This window comes from Octodon degus, unplaced genomic scaffold, assembly GCF_000260255.1.
Source record: "Octodon degus isolate 3935 unplaced genomic scaffold, OctDeg1.0 scaffold00212, whole genome shotgun sequence".
NCBI classification, from domain to species: Eukaryota; Metazoa; Chordata; class Mammalia; order Rodentia; family Octodontidae; genus Octodon; species Octodon degus.
Window position 1 is genome coordinate 2,838,160 of NW_004524788.1, and position 19,874 is coordinate 2,858,033.

General features: G+C 46.7%; 1 protein-coding gene across 1 annotated transcript in view; it reads right to left on the reverse strand.

Annotated features, from left to right (window-relative positions):
• Positions 1-19,874, reverse strand: part of Ergic1 (endoplasmic reticulum-golgi intermediate compartment 1) — a 107,555-nt gene that overhangs the window by 50,520 nt on the left and 37,161 nt on the right. Inside the window, exon 2 of the mRNA XM_004644839.3 lies at positions 5,355-5,416. Coding sequence (XP_004644896.3) covers positions 5,355-5,416 — 62 coding nt within the window. The remainder of the gene's footprint in view (positions 1-5,354; positions 5,417-19,874) is intronic.

The window sequence follows — 19,874 nt, forward strand, 5'->3', positions numbered from 1 at the left end:
AATAAATAAATAAAATTTAAAAAGAAAAAAAGAATAGGTAATGCATGCCCATTAAGAGGAAAAAAAAATTGTAGGCATATGTTATAGTTTGTGTCTAGATGTTCCCGCAAGGTCTCATGCAGTCATAGGTGGGGCTTTTGCAGAGGTGGTTGGATCTTGAGTGTGTGATGCTGGGATTAAGCATATGGGATTAATGAATCCACAGAATAGTCTGGTACCACCCTAATTCAGTTGCTTAAACAGAGCACAGAAGGGACAGAAGAGGGCTGCCAAGGCTCCTTGCCTGCTCTGCGCCCTTCTGCCTGCCATGAACTGTTTCTCCTTTGTGACGCCAGCCCACCTTGGAGCCAGCTGATGATGGACTGAAACCTCTACAAACCGCGAGCTAAAAACACTTCTGCCCTGTTAACTTTAGGTGTTGGGTAGTTTGTCGTCTCGCAATGAGAGAAAAGTAACTAAGATAGTATATATAAAAGTACCTTGTGTGAGTCACTCTCTATCCAAAGCCCCGCCCCCACAACAGTTAGTGTGCTCTCCCACAACCATATAAGGATTATGATGCAATAAGTATATGTATGTAGGACTTCTCTACTATGAATGTATTTAATATACTGAAACACCCACGAATAAAGTACATATTTATGTTACTATCAATACATAAAATCACTGTTGTACATTATACATTATATATTATATATAAATATATATAGTTAGCTTAAAAAATCCCTTTTCTGCCTACAGCAGAAAGGAACAGCAGCATAACAGGCACACCTTTTCCAACCATGCTTTGCTTACTCAACAATCTATTTCCACAGGGCTTCGCCTCAGTTTATTCAGTGGCCGTGTTTAGCTGAGGGCTTTTGTTGTTGTTTCTTTTTCTAATGGCATGAAAATGACTTTCACATGTGTTCTCCAGATGCTGCACAAATCCACTAGAGAAGCTACACTACCCACCCAAATTCTCTGGATGCTGGCCTTGCCCTTCTCATCTGAAACTGCAGTTACTGTATCTCTCCACCCACCCCAGAGAATCTCACCAAGTGGACAAGGCATCCTGCACCCAGAACCTAGCGCCTTTTCTGTCAAGGGCCATGTAGGACCCACATGGCAGAATCACTTCCACCAGGCCACTCCAAGCCCATGAGATGCTGTTATGACGAACAGGTACAACACAGGGCAGGTTTGGGAAGGTCTACATTTAGATGGACCCAAGTCTTGTGGCTGCCTACCCTGCCCCAGGCCTGCAGGTAGGGGGCATGCATATAGATAAGCCCCCAGGTGCTCCCTCTATCCAGGCTGGAGGTAGGGAGACAAGACTCTTTGTGAAAGCTATATGCTTTTTTAGTGCTTGGACAAAGCCTGGCCAATCCAGCAAGAGGACGTGATAAGCACTGACTCTGCCCACCAAGACCCGAGGAGTCCACAGGCCCTGATCACACTTGCTTTACTGTGTGCCTGTCCTCCCTACCGCAACCCAGACTAGCGGGTAGAAACAAGGTCTTTTATCACTGAGCCCTTGGGTCTAGCATAGTACTTGGGTCAGAGATGGTGTAAAAGGAATACTTGTCAAATGAATGAAAAATAAGAAGGCAGTAGGAAATATTCCATCAGGAGGTCTTTTGGAAGGCTTGGTGAGGAGTTTTCAATCCATGTTTGGGCAAGACTCTGAGACACTGAGTCCAGCCTTCTTTCGAAAGTGACTCAGGCTCTGCCTGGGAGGAATGTGACCCCAAAAGGACGCCTGCTCGTAGGAGACCTGCGGCAGCCAGGCAGTGGACCTCAGACCCAACTCTCTGCCAAAAGGTCAAGGAGTTTGTCCAGAGCTACTGCCCATGTAAGCAGAGGAGGCAGAATCCACACCCAGATGCACAAGTCTCCGGTAACCTTGCTTTCCCTTCAGTTATTAATAGCACTTTGCGCACCGTAATTCAGTGGCACGTGCCTGAGTCTGCCCGCCACATTTGGCTGTGTGCGCCCCAAGGACAAAGCATGAGGTCCATTCATCAACGTGGCCTCAGCACTTGGCACAGGGCCTGGCCCCAAGGCCCGCTTCATAAATATTTGTTCGCTAAATGGTAGCTAAGGGCTAAGCCTCACGCCTCTCCTCTGGTGTAAGAAATTCATCGTCTCATGCTGTGACTGGGAACGCACAGCAGACCCCGTCCCTGGAGGGCTGCTGGCAGCGCCTTCTGCGCGGTCCAGTGCATGTACCCTCTGACCCAGTGATTCCTGCCCTGGGAAAGTTACCTTCTCGCATAGCCGCAAAGGGATGCAAAGAGATATGGACAAAGATGTGACAATGGCAACAAGCTAGAATACTGACTGGCTCCCCTCAGGGGCTGTTACTTGAGCCATGGGTGAGCCAGGTAACAGAACAGGATGCAGCTGGATCCTGTTTTTCAGGCAAGGGTGTTGTGTGGATGGAAAGGTGTCCAGGAGAGGGAGAAAGGTGCACACACCATGCCCCTGTGGTGTCTGACCATGTAGGTACCTTAAAGCCCAACTATTTTTTTTCCTAGAAGGATGCACATCTGACTGTTAAATGTGACAAGGGGGAGATATAGGATTGAGAAGAGGAAAGAGGTCTGAGCTGTTGGCTGGCAGTGGACAGTGGGCAGGGAGCTTCCGCTGACCTTTTTTAGGCAAGCTCATAAATTAAGCAGACCCCTTTGCCCTCATGTTTCCCTAAAGACTTGTTCCTCGGGAGGGGTCAAGGACAAAGCCACATGGCTTCTTGAGTCCCAGATTCTCACAGGTTGACTGTGGGCTTTGAGAAGAACAGCGATAAGAAAGGAGAGCTGTCCATGAGCCAAGGGCCTTCGTGCCCTGCTCTGGGCAGGCTTGCTCTCCCTTAACCCTCACATCAGGAAACTTGAGCTCAGGGAAGTGAAGTGACTTACCCCAGGTCACACAGCTGCTACACAGGAGAATGAACCCTGCTCTGCTTGATGGGAGGGCCGGTGCGGCATGAAGTCTGCCACTTGGCTGGCTATTCCCATGCTGTAAGCTTCCATAGCCTCAATAAACCGAACTGGAAGGAGGGCTGGAGAGGGACAACTGCTGTGAATGGGGCATCTCCAAGCCACCTCCCAGTTGAGGACCAAGTGACCTGGGGGAATAGAGAGGGTCTGTCCCACATCAGGCCTCTCCCACTGGAGAGGTCAGGGCTGTACAAGGAGACCCACCTGCACCCCAGTCCTGGATCTAGCTTTTGCAAGTTGTAACACTTTGGATGAGTCACTTCACCTCTTTCAGCTAATTTTCTCATCAGAAAAAATGAAGCTGAAGAATCCCCTTTATAGGACAGCTTTAATTTGTTTGGCTTTCTCTGTCCGTCTGTCTTTCTTTCTTGAATTGTAATAGATGCAAAGATAGCACAGAGTTCCCACAGAGCCTTCACCTGGCTTTCTCTTTGTCACTTACCACAACACAATACCATATATCTGTCAAAATGAAGACGTTCACATTGGTTCAGTACTATTAATTCAGCTACAGCCTTTCCCTGGGTTCTAGCAGTTTTCCCACATGTGCTTTTCGCTTCTGCCCAAGTACCAACGCAGGGTCCCCCTTTGCACCCACTCATCCTGGCTCTTCCTCTAGCATCTGGGACAGCAGCTCCACTTTCCATCAGCTTTTTGAGGCCCAGTTCCTTTGGAAGAGTTTCCAGAGGAATTCTGAGGTCTCCTAACCTGAGACTGTAACGTTTTCTCATGACTTGACTGGATTGCAGATTCTTCTCTGAGGAAGAACCTTGGGGGCAAGGCGCCACTACACATCCCCTCAAGATTTAGCGCCGGTGACACAGATCTTTTTGGCTGAGGGCTGTCTCCAGGTTTCCTTACAGCAAACGTATTTTTATTTTAATTAATTAATTAATTAGGTACAGGGTCTCATTATGTAGCTCAGACTCTTAGTGAGCCTCCTGTTTTCAGACTCTCCAGTGCTGGGATTACAACCACGCCTGGACTTGGTCGCTGGCTTAGTGTACCCAGGCGCACAGCCGGTGTGGAATGTTGTACTGGGGATCAAACCCAGGTCCCTCTGCTTGCCTAAGCAGGCACTTAATCCACTGAGCTATCCCACCGGCCCAAAGCTACTATTTTAAATTTCTATTTTTGGCAGTGAGTTGTTATATTCTGTCCACATTCAGGGAGGAAGGAACTAAATTCTACCTACTGAGTAGGCAAGCATCTATAGATACATTATTGGAATTCTTCTAGAAGGAAGATTGTCTCCTTTCACCTATTTCTTTCAGTATAGATTCCCAGGCCTTAAGTCGTCGGCTCAAGCAATAATGTCCATATTAACTTCATAAGTCTCTGAGGCTTCCTGCAGCTCTGCTTTTGAGTCTCAACACAGCTGGCCTGGCTCTCTTCCTATCTTCCCTGCCTAGTGCTGCAATCAGTCATTTTTCTAAAGAGCCCTGGTTTCTTCCATTGAAGAATCATCTCTAGAAACCAAAATCTGGGTCTGTGATTTTAAAAGTTAGATACAAATATGCTCATATAAAACATAGGAATCATTCCAAAGGCATGAAAACAAAAGCAAGTTTCCCCCAGGCCCCTCAGTCCCAGCTTCCTCTTCCAGCGCAGCTCTACAGGTGGAACGGACTATCCCTTACCCAGAACGCTTGGGACGGGAAACATCCTTGTGCCCAGTGGGAGTCTGACTGTATTTTCTCAGATGCTTGCAATAGCTGTGTATCCACAATGCGATGCCTTGGGGACGGGACTCAAGTCTAAACACAATTTTTTTTTTTTTTTTTTTTGCGGAATCGGGGATTGAACTCAGGCCCTTGCGCTTGCCAGGCAAGTGCTTATTCTACTGAGCCATCTCCCCAGACCTAAACACAAATCTAATTTATGTTTTAGGTAAGGTGATTTTATACAATATTCTTAGTGTAGTTATGTACTGACTGCCACCTGTCAGAAGGCCAGGTGTGAATTTGCCACATCCAGGATCATGCTGGTGTTCAAAAACACTTTGGCTTTGGGGTTGGAAATGTAGCTGAGTGGTAGAGCATTTAATTGTCTCAGACGCATGAGGCCCTGAGTTCAATCTCCAGCATTCCAACAACTTTTGGATTTTGGAACTTCTCAGATTTCAGATTTTCCAATCAGGACTCCTCAAACTGTACTGATAATTTCCTTTTACCCTTTTAGAAACAGCTGATGCTTCTACCTTACAGTGCTACAGTAAGGACAGAAACTCAGCGTGGAAACAGGTGAGGGACCTGGCAGGAAGTTCCCTTCTGCTTTTCCTTCTTTTATTCTTCCCTACTCCAGAAGTTCTGTGTAGACTGGACCCAGGAGCACAGGCAGGGGTGGGAGAGTGGTCAGAGGGCAGCTACTCACTAATGGCCCCGGTGTACGTTGGCTGTGTAAGGTCCTTCGGCACCTTCCTGTAGATGTCAAACCTGTTGGGAAAAAATAGGAAGGGAGTGAGAAGGACACATACACAAGTGGGTCACAGGCAGCAGGAGGGGAGCTGGCTGAACAGCATGAGGCCAGCAAGTCTCCATACTTCCCAAACAAGTTCTTTCTATCCCTTTAGGCCTGGCCAGGCCATGGCCCAGGCCTCAGGAGAGCCCGCCTCATGTGGCTCTCACCCCTCCACTGTCCTTCACACACACCCCTTCACCTTATCTTCTGTATGACACTTACTACCCAGAGTCATCCATAGCTCTTTCTCTAGCAGAACATCTCCTCCCTGAGGGCAGAGACCTTCTAAGGTGTTGTCCCCAACCTCAGCACAGGTGGGCATGCTGTAGACACTGGGTCAGTAACTGCAGGATGAACTGAATGCTGGAGCCACGGGGGACAGGGACACCAAGAGGCACAGGGAAAGGATGGGGCTCTCTTGAGTTTAGGATGGCGCTGAGGCTGCGCTCCTGCTCTGTACCACCCTTCCTTTTCCTGCTCCCACGCAGCACCCCCTCCTCACGTTTCCACCCCCACTGCACCCTCCTGCCAGCTCCTGTGCCTGCTCCTTGGAGATTCTCTTCACTTTACAGCACGAGATGAGCATGAAGTCCTGCCGGGGCCCACAGTCCTGGGGTCAGGTCATGACACCAGTGGTTCCCTCCACTGTGACACAAGAGCCTCTTTGTCCTGCGGGTCCCTCTACATACTCCTGCTGAGCAGTATGTTGCGAAAAGCCAGGGCTTCAGATTCACACAGACAGGGATTTAATTCTGAGCCCACTTGACCACTGACTATTTAAGTGTAAAGCCCTGGATCAGACTGCAGACTGCACAGGACTTCCCAGAGCCTCAGTTTCCTCATTTCTAAGAGTGGAGCAGCAACTATGAAACTCTGCAGGGTTGCTGAGAAGAGGAAATGTGCCTGCGGAGGATCGGACTCAGAGTTCACCAGGGAGGTGTCCACACACTTGGCTCCCTTCCCAGCCTCAAACGTGAGCAGCAGACAGTTCTCACACCACAGAGATTTATCAGCCAAGCCTTGGTCCCCAGTGCATTCCTAAGCTCTTGGGTGGAACTTGACTCAGTAGAGTGGCCAGTGACAAGCTGGCATGTGACTCCTCTGCTGACTGGGAAACAGAAAGCACCCTGCTAAGCCCAACGCAAGGGCCAGGCAATCTTGCATAAGGGCTGATCCTTGACTCTGGGTGCTAATTACATGGGAAGCATGCTCTCACCTCAGGGAAGGAAAAACTCCCCTGGGCTGCCAGGTGCAAAGGGTGTCACTTTCTCTGCTGCCTGCTCTGTGCTTAGGCTCCTATTGAAAGGCACCAGAAGTTAGGGCTAGGGGTATGGTAGGAAGGGAGGGGATCCATGTGACACAACTCTCCTAAGCTACTCAACTCCCTTATCTTGGAAATGTGGAATTCCTTAACCTTAAGAAGTCTGTTAGAGGCCCCAACATGGGCTACGGAGTCAGACTGCCAGAATTCAACCAGGGCACCACTGTGTAGCCTTAAGTACGGCACCTCACCACTGTGTGCCTCAGTGACTTTGTCTGTGAAATGGGGGCAACAATAAGTATCCCACAGCACAGCAGTGAGGGTCAAATGACAGTTCATGCAAAGTAATGACAATCGTGCCCGGCACCCAGAATGTACGAGGTATTTGCTAGCATTTTTGTTAATGTTCACTTAACTAACATTTGCAAAGTACCTACTATGTGCACAGCTCTCTTTAGGCATTAGGGACCTGGGGATGCAAATTGGCTTTTGGCTGTAGCTTAGCATTGGAGACAAACAATAGGAAAGAGAATGGTGTGGTCAGCGCTAGGGGAGCAGACCCTACTCCCCACCTCTGTTCCACTCTGTCTGCGAGGCGTCCTATAAGAGGTAATGTCTGAATAGTAGAGCAGGAGGAGGGTGAGAGTGAGTGGAAGGAGAGAGTAGATGGGGAGGGTCGGGGAGGGAGTGGGGGGAAGGGGTAGAAGGTAGGGGGAGGGCAGGAAAGGTCAAGATCAAGGGTGGGGCAGAGCCCAGAATGCTGAGTTTATTTCCATGCAAGCAGGGGATGGAATGAGGCAGGCAGCTGGAGAGGAGGCTGTCCCGATGAGTGGGTGGGTCCTGAGGGCCAGGCCATGGCGGGCAACTCCCATGCCAGTGGCAACAGGAATGAGGCAGGCACCATACTTCAGAGACTGTCCAGGGTCAGCAAACTGGGGGCTGCAGCTGGGCAGAAAATACGAAAGGAAGTAGTGGTTGCCGAGCCCTAGCTCTATACAGAAAGCTCCCAACTTGTGATAATTTCGCATGGTTTGGAGAAAAAGTGATATATGCATTCAGAAGGTAGCACACTCTGACTGTTGAACTTGGATCTTTCTCCCAGCCTAGAAATACCGAATGCAGTTCTTTCTCTCCAAGCTGAATATTGACAGCAAACCAGGGCTCCCAGCTGGTCAGAGGATCAGGGCAGCAAATGACCCTCCGATGTGCTGAGACCCATCAACTCCATCAGAGAGTCAGGTCTTCATGAAATGGTCTGCACTGCATGCTCTTGCCTAGCTCTAGGCCAATGTACATGCTCTGAGGCTATGTGAGGCAGGCTGGGCTAAGCTACAGTGGCTGGTAAGTTATAGTAAGCACATTTTTGGCACATGATATTTTGGACTTACAGTGGATTTACTGGGATGTAGCGTTGCAGTAAGTTGAGGAGCACCTGCAGGGGCAACAAGTGGAGGAGTGGGCTCAGAATAGCCCAATGCTCTGATCTGCCCAGTGAAGCCGGAACTTTTGCAATTTACATGGAATCTCCCAATTCTCCAATCTTGGGCCAATACAGTGCAGGACGAATAAGACAAGGCTGTGGACAGGGCCCTGGCTTGTGACTCTTTGGGCTAAAAGGCAGCATGGAAGGACACAGCCAGCCTCACACCTCAGAAAGGACTTTGGGCCAGGGGATAGGGCATATAAGGTCTAGATGAAAATCTAGCTATAGGCAGTGGTGTGGCAGGGGCTGGGTTCTGTCCTTACCCTGGCTCAACTTGGGTTATCTACATTCAGAAAATCCCTGGCCCTTGCTGGAACTCTGTTTCCCTGAACATAAAGTAAGGAGATGCACAGACCGATGGTTGAAAGTCACCCCAAGTCATTTCCTTCTGGCAATGCCCTGAGGCTCAAGTCACCCGAAGTAGCTGATGATTTGGCTTTCAGTTGCATGTTTTAGTAGGAGGCAGAAGGTGCTCCAGCGAAAGGGAAGGGGCTGCCTGGGGCAGCCCAAAGGTAGTTTAGGTAGTCAAGGGCCCAAAGGTAGTTTAAGGGGGCTACTATTAGCCAAAGAAAAGACACTGTCAGCATCGAAATGAGCAACTACAGGCTTTGATGGTGTGGTAGATCAACAAATGGTGGGCAACTTGTAACACTCAGCTCAACTGAATCAATGCAGTACAGGGTTTGTTGCCCCCTGAGGGTTGAGGATGGTTGCCAACAACAGGAAAATGAACTGGAGAGGAAGCAGACAGTTGTTAAAGAGCTGTTATCTTGGGGCTATTGCTTCTCCTGGAGGAGTCTGCCATGCTGACTTTTCTGATGTACTTGGCTATTGTCATGTCTAAGGAGCTCAGGACCTTACTGTCTCTGAGAATGACTATCATTCACTTTGGGGGAGCTCTGGTCCTCACTTTGAACATCACTTGCTGGCTCCAGAGGGGAAGATGGTCTGCTGTTCCTGTGTCCTGGAAACATGTCATGCTGGCCATCCTGATATAGATTCAGTTGTTCTTGTAGTCAGAGGATCTTAGAACCCTGGTCACTGAGGATGGCTGTGGTACTTTTCGGGGGGCAGTGCTTCCTAGCTCCAGTTCAGATCCCTCAGCCTGCTGGCACAGATCCTTCATCCCGCTGGCACAGACTGTCTAGCTTCCACCTCAGACCTTAAGGCCTTCCCAGTGCAGATCTACGAAACAGGCCTGTATGGGACACTGTCCTGGGCTCTAGGCCTCCAGGTGGACTGGTGGAGGGCACTGTTACTGACTTTAGGTTTTCAGGTGGACTCATGTAGGACAATGCTGTGAGATCTAGGCCCTCAGCTGGATTCTTTAGGTCTGCAGTGTGTGTGGACAGATTTCCTGCGCTCTCTCTAATATATGAATCTTTGGGTGACTATTATAAAATAATCTTATAATTTATATGTCCTGTATTAATTTGTTGTCCTTTGCACCTCGCTGCACCAGATGATAATTCACTGGTTAAAATAGGAAGCCAAGAATCTGTACACACGCAGAGAAAGGAATGGATAGGGCCAAAGTCTGATGAGGACCAGGACATTACCTCCCCATAAAAATGCTCATTAATTACAAAGAAGGCATCATCTTGACTAAGCAAGAATGCGAGCATCCCCAGGAAGGAGACGCGGGAGCACCGGGCATAGGGCACAACATTGCTCTGCGTGTTCTTGTTCCAACCAGCAGCTCCACTCAGATCATGAGGAAAACACCAGCCACGTCCAGACTGGTAAGAGGCCAGCATTCGTCCAAAGTGTTGAGAGTATAAAAACAGAGGAACTGGCAGGGATGACAGTGGACCAAAGAGACAACGACTACATCTGTTGTGGGAGCCCGACTCAGAAAAAGGACATCAGCGAGACACCTCATGACATTTGAGTAAGATCTGCAGATTGGTCAACAGTCCCGCATAATGCTGTTTCCCTAGTTTTGATAATGGTGCTGCGATTATGTAAGACATTAGCTCTTGGGGAAGCTTATGTAAACGGCATAAAGCAACTGTGCTAGTTTTGTAATTTTGTAGGCAAATCTGAAATTATTTCAAAACAAAAAGTTAAAGACTAAACAAAAGTTACAAATACTTTTAAAAATAATGGACATTAAAAAAAAAAAAATTAAAGTGGTAAAGGGCCGGCCAAATAGTTTAGCAGATTAAAGCACCTGCAAGCAGACGCAGGGGCTGGGGGTTCAATCCTCAGGCCTGCCATGCCGGCCCCACCCCCGGGGTACGCTGAGATGGTAATTGAGACTGGGTATGGTGGCATGTCTGTAATCCCAGCTCTTGGGAGGCTGTAGACAGGTGGATCACTAGGAGTCCGATATACTAGTGAGACCCTGAACACTCTATAGACCCTTTCCTAAAATTAAAAAAAAAAAAAAAATTAAAGGGGTAGATGTCACCTAATTTTCTTTTTTCCTTACATGTTTGCTGTCCCTGTTGGGTGTGCCGGGAGTCAGGCTGAGTACAGCGCCTTTCTGGGGGCAGTGATGGCAGTAAGGGAGAATGAGTGACTAGAGATGGGGAACAGACAGTGAGATCTGGAGCAAAGTGCAGCAGGAAACCAGAGCGGTGAATACTTGGGAAAGAGTAAGTGGTGCTAAACCATGATCACTTCTAGCCCAGACTGGGTACTTCCTCATACATATATTTGCATTTCATTCTCATAACAGCCCGGGTAGGCAGCGATGGTCCATATTTCTGGGGGCGAAAACCACACTCATATGGAAGCAACTTGCTCCAAGTTACCAAGCCAGTGAGTAACAGAATCAGGGTTCCAAGTCCCTGGGGCCTGGTCTTCCTACTGGGCCCTACTTGGAACCAGTTTAAAGCTCACTTCTTAGAAAATTAGATTAAGGTTTTACAGTTTTACTCATTTGCTTTTCCAAGGATGCTGCCCAGAAGGAGGTGGGAGTCTCTTGGAAGACAGGGACCAGTTGAAAATTGACTCATTCAATTCAAAGGTATTTATTTACAAAGCATCATTTTTATCATACAGTGTTCTAGAGGGTGGGAAACACTGCCGTTGCTCCTGCCCTCATGAAGCTGTCAATCTAACCAAACTTTTGGCTCTTTGGAAGGGATATTAGTGCACACAGCATACAGTAAAAATGACTAGTCCCATGCCACAGACATGAGCTGGTGAGCAGGAGAGGGTAGGAGCTGAAGAGGACCCTGATTTCAGAGCTGACCACGAGCCAAGTGAGTCAGTAGTGAATATCACTGAGAAATCGGGCCACCAGGAGGCTGGTGAGAACTCCAGGCATGTGACGGCTCAGGAAGTGAGCCTCTATCCTCTCTGGCTCACATTAGTCAGCCCCTCGTCGTGGTGATGAGATCACGGTGGCCACCTCACTGTCAAGAGAATGTGGAAGAAAGGGTAAAGAGAGTGGGGGAGGGAAAGGGGTGCTGGATGCAAACCTAGTAGGTGCTAGGGTCATGCCAGGGCTATGGAAGAGGAACTGCTTAGCTCCAGACAGAGCAAGCGAAAGGGCAGATTCTGTAAGTCATGTAATACGGTGCTCACTCCCTGTCCATCTGCAGCCGATGAGTCTCTAGGACAGGTCCTAGGCCTTGCTCCTTGATCCCTATCCCTGCCAGCCTAAGCCCTTGGGGAAACTGAAACAGTGAGTGGACTGGCACAAGGAGGAGGTCCACAGGACGGCCTTCAAAGTAAAAAGAAAGCCAGGCATGGTGGTGCACGCCTGTAATCCAGTGCTGAGGCAGGAAATCCCTGCAGGTTCAAGGCCAGCCTGGACTACATCACAAGAGCCTGTCTTATTAAAAAAAAAATTTTTTTTAAGTATGTATAATAAAAACAAGTCAATAAAAACCCATGAACCTCTCACACCTCTGTTTTTTTTTTTTTTTTTTTTTTGGCGGAACCGGGGATTGAACTCAGGTCCTTGCGCTTGCCAGGGAAGCGCTTATTCCTCTGAGCCATCTCCCCGGCCCTTTTTTTTTTTTTTTTTTTTTTTAATTTTATTTATTTATGTGTGTGTGTGGCCAGCTCAGCCCACCAGGGGGCAGGGCTGGCTGGCATGTGGTGCTGGGGGATTGAACCGCCGTCCCTGTGCTTTGCTAAGCTTGTTCTAAGTAGGTGCTTTAGACCACTGAGCCATCTCACCAGCCCACCTCTGTTGTTCTTGAAAAGGTATTCGCTAGTGGTTCTCAAACAGGACAGTCAAGACATTCATTCCTAAGTAAGGAATACACCTTACAGGGTATAAGTGGATACACCTTGAGATCATACTCTTAAGTGGGATAAATCAGTCACACATGTGTAAAGATCACGTGGTTTCTCTGGTGTGAGAAACTGAAAGTGTAAGTAAGGGCCAAAATGTATACTAGGTATTGTGAAATAGGAACAAAATGTTAAACTGGGAGGGGAAGGGGGAAAGAAAAGTAAAAAAACTGAGAAAAGAAGGAAAACAATGGCAACAAAGCTTTTGTAAATGGGAGGAGGGGAACACAGGGAAATGGAGCAAAAGAATGAGGTGGTGCCACGTACAGGCACCAGTGCTCTATGATGGCTGTGCCCATTATGGATACCTAAAAAGTACCAATAAGACCTGATTTTTTTTTTAAAGGAAACATTATTCCCTCTCAGTGGCAGGTGGCAATGTCTAGAGATATTCTGGTCATCACATCTGGTCTGGGGATACAGTGGGCCTCACAGAGGGAGGGCCAGTGCTGCTGCTGAACACAGTACCGTAACAGTGCCTAGGACAGAGCCCCGCAGGAGGCAGTAGCAGCCCACTGTCCACAGTGCTGACGAGGCCAGAGTGTAAGCAGAATAAAGCGCCACAGGGAAGCTCATCCTCCTGTTCATCCCGGGTTCCTCCAAGAGGCCAGAGGCTGCTCCGCATTTGCTGGGCGAGGACACACTCGCCCCTGGCAGTCCCGTGAACACCAGAACCTAGACTGAAGCAGTCCTTCCCTGTTCCTTTTTACTGTCTGCCTGAGAAGGCAGTGCTTACATGGAAAAAACTGGGCAAAGGAAGCTGTGGGAAGAAGAGAAGGCTCACTTGGATGACTCTGTGACTCAGAATGATGGGACTGCAAGAACAACGGTCACTAGTCTACACAAAACAGTGGCAAAACCATACCGCTAGCTTCATCGTACTGTAGGGTACAACAGTCCCGTGCTGTGTGTCCACCACAACTATACACCGGCGAGAATACAATTTACAGAGCAGAAATGCACTTTACACACCACCTCTAGCTGACAGGGGGAACAGTGGTCACGTAACCTGGCCCAAAACAAACATGGTGTCTTCCCCTGCTCCCAAGCAAGGAAACTGCCCCTGAAAATGTCTGACTAACAGGTCTCAGCTGTAATTTCTTTTCATAGCAGAATGCCTCAGCTTTGCCATTTTAACATTTTTACTTGGGACCTGCTCTTGCAAATGAATCTCGGATCACTCTGTGGTTTGCTGTATGTGGGTGGCAACAGGGCAGGAGCCTGTGATGTCACTGTTTCCAGGGCTTAATGAAGTGAGATGCCACTTAGCAGTAAGCCATTGGAAGTGGTGGTCATTCCTCCCCAAAATAGGCACCAAGGCTCCTCGTTAAGGTTGTGGCCTGGTCAGCCCTGCCCACGAGCCTGGCAGAGCCCTCCATGCTGAGGGCCAAAGTGTTAGGGAAAATGCTTGCTGATGTGTTCTGATTCCCTCCGCCTTACCACACACCACCAGCACGGGGACTGTGCCAATGTATGTGTTTGCATGCACCTGGTTGCGTACACACGTGTGCAGGTGTGTGTTGGGGCAGACATAAATGTACCACATCCATGCGAGTGGGAGCAGAGTGAGTCTTCAAATCCTCCTCATCCAACCTCCTACCAGCACCCTGACCTTGACATTTAGACTGCTAATGGGCACTTACACCATCCTCCCTGAGGTCAAATGGAAGAACCATCTGGCTCCCCCAAAATGTGGAGCTTTGAGAGAGGAAGTGTAGCAGCAAGCACGGCTCTGAAGGCTGCTGCTCCCACTGGGAGGGCTCACTAGGCACGGGGCTGGAACCCAGACTCTGTGGTCATCATCTCATTATCACTTGGAAACCCGGGAGCAGATAACACCACTTTTCCCATTTTATTTGCCCAAGACAAAGGGCCAGGACCTGAGCTCACAGGCTGCAGTACATTTGTTTCTCCCAGGGTTCCTAGCTGAAGAGCGTGGGGTTGGCAGGCCCAGGGCTGAAGGCTTGCATTTGAGGGAGGGGAAGGTGATGACCTCTGGTACATACAAAGGCGATGATGCTAATGGTAACATAATTACACAGCAAGTGTAATTACGTAATTAATGGTAATATAATTACACAACAAGTCCCCCAGTTACGAACTTTCTCGAATTGCAATCTTTCACAGATAGGAACTAACCTCACATTCAGAGATGTGAACAAACCGTGGAAGTGGCTTGCCCTAACCCTCACCCCGTACCACTATTTTAAGGTAACTGTAAAAGCAAAACGAATTTATGCGCATTATTTTTGTATGTGTGGTTCTGTTTTTTATGCTTTACACTGTATGCTGGGATCAAAGGTGTATAAGACTCACTTTGCCAGGTTTCACAAATGAATCCAACTTATGAATGTCCTCCTGGAACTGAATGCATTCCTCAGTCGGGGACTTACTGTACTTCTCTCCTTCCTCCCCATCCTTGTGGCCCTGGTGCCCACAGGGTGGTCTCTACCCTCAGCATTGCCTCCCGGCCCTGGCAGCATCCACTTCTGCTCCATCATCCCACATGTGACTTCTCCTATCACAGAATATTCTCTCTGACCACAGAGTCCTGGCCTTTCCCTCCCCCACATTCCCACAAAGACCATGTCTAACCAAAGAAGAAGGAGGGCAGCAAATCGGACTGCTGGGCTGGGAGGAGCCCAGACAAACCACAAGCCCATCCCAAGGCAGCCTCCCCCAGTTCTCCGGGCTGTGTGGATAAACTCACAGCCCAGCTCTAGGAGACACCTGCAGAGTCTGGCGAGGCTGGGCCAGGGCAGATCTGCTCTTGAGTCTTGTGTGGGTCAAGGAGGACCCGACCTGCTAATGACACCCAGTAAATTCCACCTGAAAGAAGAAAAGGGATGACAGTGCCAGCTGTAGTAGCAAATGCGTGAAGACTGTCCAGGCACGTAGGCAGAGGGGGACCAGCACACACACTCAGATCATGCAGAGCAGAGGGAGCAACAGATAGCTGCTAAGGCGAATGAGGAAGGTCCTACACACTCACACGGGGCGTCTCTGGGACACGCTAAGAGGACGAAGGCAAAGGGCGAATGCTATGTTCAATTTTATGCGTGTGCTCATGTGTGCAGGTGCGAGGAGTAGAGATCAAAATTAATGTAAACTCTTGATTATATCTTCAAAAGCAAAAGCACAGATGGAGTATATATATATATATATATATATATATATATATATATATATATATATATATGGTTACATCTATGATTCTTGGAGATATATAAATGGTTAAATATTTAGGAATACATTTGACAAAAGAAGTATATGACCCATGACCCATGTACTGAAAACCAGAGGAAATCCCTTAGGAAAATTAAAGAAGACATAAATGAATGGAGAAAAACATAAGTCACAAGATTCAATATTGGTAAGATGCCATTTTCCTCTATATTGATCTATTGGGTCAACTCAACTACAAGTCAAAATCACCAGAGGCATTTTTGAAGATATTGAAAAGCCAGTTCTTGGGCAGCGGCACAGTGCCTGCCTGGCCAATGCAAGGTTGTGAGTTCGACTCCCAGTACCAAAGGGAAATAAAAGACTGGTTCTTGTCATGTGGAAATGCAAAGGAATTACAATAGGCAAAGCAACTTTTCAAAAGAGCAAAGTTGGATGTGACTGCAAGGTCTCCTAAAACCTTGTATAGGAAGACAGGAGAACATTTTTGGGATCTGAGATTAGGCAGAGAGTTTTTAGAAAAGCTACCAAAAAATATAATTCAAAAAGGAAAAGTTGGTAAATTAGGCTTCACCAAAAACTATAAATTTCTTATCTTTGAAAGGTACTGTTAAAAGAAAAAGATAAGTCACAGTCTAGAGAAAAATATTTATTTGTGAATTGTATGTTTGATAAAGAATTTAAATCCAATATAAGGAACTCTTAAAATTCAATTAAAAAAAAATCCCACTGAAGAAAATAAGCCAAAGATTTGAACAGATATGTCATTACAGATTTACAGAGGGCAAATACCAAAGTCATTGGGGGAAATTCAGATTGAAACCACAATGAGACACAATTCCATACCTGTTAGAATGGCTGGGCTTCTAAAGACCAATCTAATCAAATGTTGGTAATGAGAGGGAATTCACATATACCACTTACAAGAATGTAAAGTAGAAAAGCCATTTTGGAAGATTTTGGTAATTTCATAAAAAGTCAAATACAAACCATCATAGTCTGCTTTCTGTTGTTATAACAAAATACCAGAGGCTGGGAGGTTTATAAAGAAAAGAACTAGTCCTTCCACACCTAACTCATTCACAGGAAACCCAACTCACTCCTTCAAGATTTAATGCAGTCTTGAAAGAACTAACCCACATTAATGCATTCATGAAGTTGGTACTCCCCTCCTGCTACTCACCTGCCAGAGGACCCACCTCCTGACACCAGCACATTGAGGAATTAAACCACAGCATGACCATGACATTCAGTGGGGACAAAACATACTCAAACCATAGCACACAACTATCATATGAGCCAGCTACTCTCAGTATATGCTCAAGAGAAATGAAACATTATGCCTCTATAAAGACAGGTATGTTGGAATATTCACAGTAGCTATATCTATAATAGCCAAAAGATGGAAATCAAATCAGCAGGCAGGTAGATAAAGTATGGCCTACCCAGCAGATAGAATATTACTCAGAATAAAAACAATGCACATTGCTACATGGAACAACACAGCGACTCTCAAAATAACAGCTGAATGAGAAGCAGACCATGGTACACATAGTAGAAGTCGATAATAAAATTCTAGAAGATAAAAATTAATCTTGAGTAATAGCAGATGGTTGGTTGTGGACAGATACAAGGAAGCTTTGGGGTATACATGGCGATGTTCACTATCCTCATTGAGACGATGGTTTCCTGGGTATACACATGTCCAATTTCTCAAACTGCACGTTTTAATGTATATTTAATTGCATATTTTATATGGGACATTTATTATGTGTATATTATACCTCAATGAAGCTGTTTGAAAACATTTTAATAACAGCATGACTGCATCCACCTACGTGATATAACCAGGAGCTCATAACAATACTGCACAGCACAGCAACAAAAGGCCTTGTGAGTACCTTTACAGATGCCAGGCCACCAACTTAGTCTCTGAGAATTGCTAAAAAGGGAAAGAAAAACCTTATTATGACTTCTTTATTAAAAAAAAATTATTGGTAACCAAATAGTTGATGAGGGCAAAGTTCTACCTTTTAGGAGAATTTCCAAGAATAAATGGAGATGTTCTACTACTGAAACAGAAGACTCATCAGTGTGTCCCCTTCGATGAAATACTGGATCTAGGCAAAAACAAGCAATGACAGGCAACTTCCTAGTATACAGCCCAAACTGCAACCATTTCAACCCAACATTCCACCTGAGAACATTCAAGAACACACACCAGCTCGGTGGACCTCCCAACGGGAGGCAATGCAAATGCACAGCAGAGTCTAATCAAGGTTCCAGATCTCACCACTGGTTTACAGAAAATACCACGGACAGGTCATGTTTCTTTCTTTTCTTTTTTTTTTTTTTTTCTTTTTTTTTTTTTTTTTTTTGAGATAGGGTCTCATTATGAAGTTCAGGTTGGCCTTGAACTCACTTTGTAACCCAGGCTGACTTCAAACTCACAGAAATCCTCCAGCATCAGCCTTCCTGGTGCTGGGATTATAGGCGTGTGCCACTACACCCAACTGTATGTTTCAGTAAGTCAAATCCATACTGTGAAAATTCTAGAGAACAAATGACCCAGATTCTTCAATAAATAAAGATTAGAAGGGGAGGGGAAGATGCAGGTGAAACCGTTACCAATTAGAATTTTAAGAAATGTGTTAATCACATGCAATGAGAGGGTTGGGGATATAGCTCAGTGGAATAAGTGCCTGCCTTCACATGCAATGAGTAGACCTCCTTAGATCCTGACTCAGTGTAACCCTAATCATTCATGTCCCCAGCCTTACTTGTAGTGTGATGTAACCACCTAACAGTGTATGTCAATGGTATTTAAAGAGCACCTGCTGGTGCCCAAGGAGCACATGGATTTTGGATCAAGGGGTCAGACATCACTGCCACTAACACCTCCACACTCACTCCTATCTTCTTATCTTGGGGGCAAATACAACATCTGCTGAGACAGCCCTTTTGGGACTACCAGGGGAAAGTTTAGCTAACAGCAGAGATAAGAATTTTTGGCATGCTTGGGATGTTGCATCAACAGCTACAGCTGCCTATCTCTGGTTGCCTTGTTCCTTGAGAAAACAAAACAAAACAAAACAAAACATAAACAACACTAACATATTTGTGTCAGCTTTTAGCCAGGCTTCCTGTTAGTCCAGCCAAAAGCATTCCTTAAAGATAAACAGTGAAAGAAAATGCAGAGGAGACTGCAAGCCTCGACTTTTATTCTTTAGATGAAGAACTTATATGAGCTGCTGTCCTCTTTATAGTATTCCTCCCTGATCTGTGCAGGCTTTGTTACCAAGACTCCCTGGTAGATGCCTTAAATCACAGATCGCATCAAAGCATACAAATGCTGTTTTAACTATACACACTTGGGATAAAATTTATATATTAGCAATATCAATAATAAAATATTAGGCAGAGTGCAGGGGCTGGGATTTGATCCGGCCCCGCCCCTGGGACGCACTGAGAGGGCCACTGAGACTGGGCATGGTGGCACGTGCCTATAATCCTAGCACTTGGGAGGCTGAAAACAGGAGGATCACTATGAGTTCCATCTATGTAGTGAGACCCTGTACTAAATATATATACATATATATGTGTATATATATAATAAAATAATTTAAATTTTTTATTTATTTGGGACCGGGGAGATGGCTCAGTAGAATAAGTGCTTGCCTGGCAAGTACAAAGGCCTGAGTTCAATCCCCGGATCTGCAAAAAAAAAAAAAAATTTTATTTGGTACAGGACCTTGCTACACAGCTAGGACTCGTAGTGATCCTCCTATCTCAGCCTCTCCAGTGCTGGAATTATAAGCTTGCACAGCCATACCTGGTTTTGGTGGCCACTCAGTGTGGAACTGGCAAGGTGTGTGGCACTGGTGATTTAACCCAGGTCCTTGCGCTTACCAGGCAGGCACTTAAGACTGCCAAGCTATAACGATATACTGTAATAAAATTGCCAGCATAGGGGCTGGCAAGATAGCTTAGTGTCCTAAAGTGCCTTCTTAGGCAGCTTAGGCACGGCAGGGACCATGGTTTGATCCCCGGCAACACATGCTGTGCCAGCCCCACCCACAGCATGGGCTGAGCCAGCCACAGGGGGGAAAAAAAAAAAAAAAGAAAAAATTGCCAGCATCACTCTGGTTGCACTTTGGGGCAACTATGAAGTAAAATAAGGTTTACCTGCACACAGGTAAGCACGCTGCATCATGAGAATTTGATAACCTGGATGGCTAAGTGACCAGTGGGC